This window comes from Mesitornis unicolor, unplaced genomic scaffold (genome assembly GCF_000695765.1).
Source record: "Mesitornis unicolor isolate BGI_N332 unplaced genomic scaffold, ASM69576v1 scaffold28099, whole genome shotgun sequence".
Classification (NCBI taxonomy): domain Eukaryota; kingdom Metazoa; phylum Chordata; class Aves; order Mesitornithiformes; family Mesitornithidae; genus Mesitornis; species Mesitornis unicolor.
Window position 1 is genome coordinate 726 of NW_010209739.1, and position 6101 is coordinate 6826.

Here is a 6101-nt window from a genome sequence, read left to right on the forward strand (position 1 = left end):
GAGAGAGTCTGGAAAGCATTAGGATGTGCCTCGCGCTCATTTTTTCCACTGCATTCACTGCTGGATGGATGTCGCAGCGCCGAGAGGCTCCCGCACGCCGCTGTACCCACCGATCCGGTGTGGCAACAGGGATTCAATGAATGAGCTGGGACTGCTGGGATGGAGCGACCTGGCCAGCGACTACACCAGCGCCCCCGCTGCCCCCAGCAGGTTCTCACCATTAAGACGGGGCAGCAGGATACTGGAAGCGTAGATGTTCATGATGGACTGCAGTGTTCGCACCTGGGGAGCAGAGAGAGGGGGAAGGCAAAGAGCTGGAGCCTGCAGGAGAGCAAGTGACCAGGCTCGGAGGATAATTAGGAGGAGAAACAGAGAGGAGGAGCGGGGCTGGGCTGGGCACTCTCTTCACCAGAGCCCAGCGGCTTTGTCTGGCCACGCTGGTGGGGTAGGAAGCGCAGGGGTGGGAGAGGCACAGGCACTGGGTCTGCGTCCTCGCCCACCTCGCAGGCAGCGGCAGGAGGCGTCTGTGGGGTCAGTGTGGGGCCCTGGGTGCACCCCTATGTCCCACATTGGGGGACAGGGGAGAATGAGCCCTCTCCTTGGCCCCCAGCAGCTCTCACCCCTGTGCTGGGGGCTGTGCTCGTGGCCAAGGGATGGATTACCTGGAAAGGGCCCACATCCGAATGCTTCAGAGAGAACCTCATCCTGTGCAGACAGACACGGTGCTGTGAGGCAGCCCCAGAGGGGACAGTGGTCCTCATTAACGGCCATGCTCCCTCCAGCCCCAGCTCATCCCTTCCACACCGGGTCCCCATCCTCAGCACCTCCCCAGCTCTGTCCCCAGAGCCCAGAAGCACCCCCAAGCACCCCCTGTACCTGCCCACGTTGAGGCTCCCAACTATGTGGCCGGATCTCACGTTGACGACAGCAGACACGTTGCCTGTCTGGGGAGAGAGTGCAGGCCTTGGGCAGCGCTCATCCCCTCACCCCAAACCAGGCACTTGGGGAACGGCTCTGACCAGCCAAAATGTAATGGGGACACTGCCCATCTGGGGGTGCACGCAGCATTAAAGCTGCCATTTGTCAGCCCGGGTGTTTTTCTCTTGGGGACACCCCACTGCAGCAGGGCTGGGCTCGTTTTGGACGGTGTGTGGCTGCCTGTCCTGGCAGGAGCTCGGCAGCAATGGCTCAGCATCACCAAGGACATGTACAGCCCAGACTCCCATCTTTGCCCCACAGAGGAGGGTTCACCAATGCAGTGGGTCAGCCAGAGCCATGGCTGCACCGGGAGCTGCCCGGCCAGGACCACACTCACCAGGCAATGCCCAAACTCACCAGGCCGAGGAGGAAGAGAGGAGCCAGGCTGGAGTTGGGAAGGATGGCGTAAGCCTGGACATCCACGACAGGCCGGAGCGACAGCCCCTCTGGTCCGATGTTGAGGAAGGGGGCGGAGGGGGCGGACAGCCTGAGCTTCATCAGCATGTCCGGGTACAGCTTCTCCAGCTGCAGAGGGGCAGGGAGAGGGCAGGGACGGTGGCAGAGACCCCCGGCCCTGGGGGAGACCCCCTCGCACAGGGCAAACCCCCAGCCGAGCGCAGCGGGGCTGGACCCCTCACCTGGGGGATGAAGGCTGAGAAGGTGGTGGTGTTCAGGTGGAAGGCAACGGCCTTGGGCATCTGTGGGGGAGCAGTGACACCAGGGCCATGCAGTGATGGAGCCCACGGTGAGATCAGCCCTCCTGCCCCATCCCACGGCCCCCAGCTCTCCAGGGAAGCCCTCTTACACCGCAGGCTGCCCTGGAGCTCCTCTGCCCCCATCCCAGCCACGCTGCTCACCATGGAGTCTGTGATCTCGAAGACCAGCGCCCCGGCTGCATGGTAGGCGCAGCCGGCCGGGTTGACAAAAGCTGGAGGCCCCGAAGTAAACCATGCGGTCGTGATCCGGGGGCAAGGCCAGCGGCAGCGGAGGGAAGGGCACGGCGGAGCGGCGCGCCAGGGAGAAGAACTCGCCCTGGGGGGCAGGAGAGGGGTGAGGCAGCGGAGCACAGCGTGGGGGGACTCGCCGTGGTTCCCCATCGCCCGTGGCCACGGCGTTGGGCAAATCCAGCTCTCCCAGGGCAGCCTCTCACCTTCAGGCCCACGTCCAGGGACTGGGCGGTAGCAGTTGGGGGAGCCACCAAGGAGTAGTCGATGCCAGCCATGGCATCTATCCTGGCCATGACTGCAAAACACGGGGAGACGGGTGAGCAGGGGGAGACGGGATAGCTGGGAGCAGGAGATGGGAAAGCCAGGACCCGATGGGAAAGCCAGGACCCGACGGGAAAGCCAGGAGCAGATCTCTTCCCCTAACATCCAGGCAGTGCCATGCCCAGGCTTCCCAGTGCCACAGCTCAGCACCAGCTTCATTCACCAAGCAATAATCCCAATTCCCTCCCGGCTCTGTCTCTCAGCCCTGTGGACTGACTGTGGGCCGAAGGGGTGCTCTGGGTGCCCTGGCTGCTCCCACCAGCACCAGGCATGGCTCACTGGGGGCCGGATGGGGTGCATGGTGACCATTCCCCAGCTCGGATGCAGGAGTACACGGGAATGGGCACAAGGCAGAGCCCCATCCCCGTGGCTGTTCAGCATCACCCCCCAAGCCCCGGTACCTGGCAGGGTCCGCAGGTACGGCTGGAGATCGCTGCGCACGGAGGCGGCCGCGCTCTCGCAGACCTGCGGGGTAAGAAGCAAAGCTGAGCAGGGCAGTGTGGCCTGGGGGGGCAGTTCACACTCCCAGGTCAAAGCCTCAGCCCTGTGCTCTGCTTCCCTGCCCAGTACTGGTTTTATTTCTTCCCATTAGTGAGGGGTTTCATTGCAGGCTAAACACCAACCCAGGAATTGTACTGCAGGGCACCGTGCTGCAGCCGCTGGGATGCTCTGTGCCAACTCTAACAGCACGTTCCCCACCATGGCACAGGAACCCCCAGCAGGACCAGACCACGTCCATCTGCCCGATGCTGATCGGGAGGGACAGAGCCTTGGGCATGGCCTGACCGCAGGGGGTTGCTGTTTTCCCTGTGCCCAGCTGATACTGGGTATTCCTCTGTGCTGGAAATGCCCCATCGCTGCATGGGGGCTGCAGATGGGTGAACACAGCCCTGATCCCAGTGATGGGGGATCTCCCAGTGACCAGGGATCATCCAGTGACTGGGATCTCACTGGCACCGGGGGCATGAGGGGAGCTGGTTTGGGAGCAGGCCGTGCCCAGGGGTCCCAGTGCAGCGCACCCCTCTCCTGCCCATCACCCCTCGCACCACCTCACACACAGAGAAGGACACTGAGAAATTGGGCAAAGGGGACTCTGGGGCAGTGCAGAGGAGCCCTTGGCATCTCTTCCAGGAGGCAAAGCAGCAGGAAAAGCCTGCGAGCCCTAGCAGTGCTCCTGCTGCCAGCCCATCTGCTGCCACCGGGCAGGACGGGATGCGCTGCGGGAGCGGGATCTGCTGCTCTCCAACAGCTCCTTCCCGAGCAGGGGTCAGGTCCAGGCGCCGCAGCGCGTGCCAGTCGGCCTTGTACCAATTACTGCTGACAGCTTGTTCCGTGTCCTGCCGCGGGTCCCCTGCACGAAGGCGTTTGTTCGGGGCACGCAGTCCCTCCCGACGCACCCCGTCAGAGCCAGGCAGCGGCTGCCAGCAATCCAGGAACGGGAATTTGCCCCCCCCCCTTCTCCCCAAATCACACAGGAGCGCGGCCGTTTAAAGGAGAGCTCTGAGCAGGTTTCCTCTGTTACAGCCAGCTTGGCCGAGGCACGAGATCCAATTAACTGACCACATGGAAAGAGGAGTCTTTGTTAATTAGGAGCCGGTTATGCTGGGCTCTGGCAGAGGCTGCAGGTTGTTAATTCAGCCCGAGCCACACGATGCGATGCAGACAGCTGTGAGAGGTGCCAATTGCTCCGGTTTTCACCGAATCGGCCCCGTGCCCGTGTGCCCTGGCTCCGGTTTCCTCCCTACGCGTGCTGCCATCCCTCCAGCACAGCGAGGGCAGAAATCCCGCAGCTCTGCCCTCCTCGCCCACGTACCTTGGTCTCCAAGGACCTCCTGAACGGGCGCTCGATTGCACTGTGGAAGAGGTTGTAAAGCCACCTACGGGGAAAAACAGAGGGGAACCCTGATTCTCCAGCTCGGGGCTGCTGCAGGAGCATTTGCCAGGAAAGGGAGACGCTGGAGATGCAGGACACTGGGGAACATCATTCCCATACCAGTTTGGCACCTGGGCCTGCCTCAGGGTTTGCATTTGTGAACAGGTCTGCTTGTAAACCACACACCCCGAGCGACTCCCTTAAATCTGCCTTAAACGTGCAGCCAGCGCGGGGCAAATTCAGGCCAGATTTCGGATCATGCAGTTGCACATCTGGACGGGAACTACACCGCCAGGGTCTGACCGGTGTACACCACCCAACCCTTTGCACCAGGGGAGCACAGTCCCATGGGGCCAGGCAAACACCCGGCGTTCCCAGCCTCACGGTGACGTTACGTACCCCAGCCTGCCTGAAAAGCGCACCCGGACTTGGGAGATGCGGGTGCTGCAGTCCGAGGTGTCAATGGTGGGCTTCCCCGAGGCGTCGCTGCCCAGCCTCAGGCTGATTCTGGTGTAGATGTTCTCCACCTTCACGGCAAACGAGCCGTGGTCGCGGCTGCGGGGACAGAAGGAGGAGAAAGGGACATTTCTCAGTGCCGAGTCCTGGGGAAGGGACCCCAAAATCAGCTTTGGGATGGATCCATCCCGCTCAGGCTCTCCCTTGCGCCGAGCATCCAAAAATGGGGGGAAGTCTTTAAACTTGAGGAACCCAAACTCCAGTGGTACACAACGAAGAGGTAACACTTAAATCGAAAGCAAGTAGGGGAGATGGAAGGGAGACGGGAGAGCTGGTGCACGGCTCCTCCGTCATCCGCCTTGCTCTTGCCACCCACCCTGTGTCACCCATCTCAGCAGCCACTGCCAAGGGAGAGGAGAGGAGAGGAGAAACCCCAGCCCAGACCATGCACGGCTCCTCCGTCATCCACCTCGCTCTTGCCACCCACCCGGTGTCACCCATCTCAGCGGCCACTGCCAAGGGAGAGGAGAGGAGAAACCCCAGCCCAGACCCAGAGCACAGCGCCCGAGCCGGGCACGCACATGAAGTGGAACTTGACCCGCCAGTTCCCGTCCACCTCGGCGAAGGCGTTGGAGATGGCGACCTGCAGGCCCACGCCGGGGACCAGCGAAATCCGCGAGTACGGCAGGTGGAAACCACGCAGGTCCAACCTGTGGAGGGGGAGAGGAAAGGGGAGAGGGAAGGGAGAGAAAAAAGGCACTGGAGAGGGCGCATGGTGCAGCGTCCCCCACTCCTGTCCTGCCCCAATAAAGATCCCTGGCCGGGATGCACTGAGCAGAGCAGCGCTTCAGAAACGTGGCCCCTGCAGCCCCAGACAGCAGCTCCAACCCCCGCAATGGGAGAGGAGGGGTGCAATGGGGCAGCGAGGAGCTGGGTTTCGCAGGGGCTGGGCTCCTGCTCCCCTGGGCACGGCCACCTCCACCACCTGGGCTTCGATTGCACAAAATCTGCCTGCACCCTGGTTCCCTTTTCCCTCTTTGGTGAAGCAGGAGCATCTCTGCCTGCACCCAGGACAGGGCCACCACCCCGGGGAGCTGCCGGGGGTCCCCGTTTGCCCTCAGCGAGCGGCGCCGGCCGGGCCCACCTGGAGACGTCGTAGTGCACCCTGCCCATGGGGTGGATGCGAAAGTCACCCGAGATGTCCGGCAGCTTCAGCTGGGCCAGCTCCTTCTCCAGGATGGCCACCCCGTGCTGGTGGGCTGCAGGGATGGGGAGGGGGTGTCATGGCCACACAAGTCCCACTGAGCCAGGAGTGTGACAAAGGGGTTAAAGGGAATGGCGCTTTCCACCCCTGGGTTATCCCCAAAGCTGATGTGGGTGCACAGAGCCCTGTGGGCACATGGCCACTGCCCGGCTCTGCCCGCTCGCCCCAGGGGAAGGTGATGCCCGGGAAATGGAGAGAGGTCCCATCCTCAGGTGCGTGGGAAGTCCTGGGCACTGCTCCATGTCCAAAGCCGGATGGAGCC

General features: G+C 62.9%; 1 protein-coding gene across 1 annotated transcript in view; it reads right to left on the reverse strand.

Moving 5' to 3' along the window:
- LOC104547322 (bactericidal permeability-increasing protein-like) overlaps positions 1 to 5834 on the reverse strand; it is a gene marked incomplete at both ends in the record, with an annotated part of 6106 nt that extends 272 nt beyond the window's left edge. Inside the window, 13 exon segments of the mRNA XM_010192952.1 lie at positions 219 to 282; positions 663 to 705; positions 877 to 944; positions 1336 to 1503; positions 1617 to 1676; positions 1836 to 1905; positions 1907 to 2010; positions 2129 to 2220; positions 2648 to 2711; positions 4060 to 4123; positions 4519 to 4674; positions 5157 to 5285; positions 5720 to 5834. Of these exon segments, the coding sequence (XP_010191254.1) occupies positions 219 to 282; positions 663 to 705; positions 877 to 944; positions 1336 to 1503; positions 1617 to 1676; positions 1836 to 1905; positions 1907 to 2010; positions 2129 to 2220; positions 2648 to 2711; positions 4060 to 4123; positions 4519 to 4674; positions 5157 to 5285; positions 5720 to 5834 (1197 nt within the window).
- Positions 5835 to 6101: the final 267 nt, after the last annotated feature.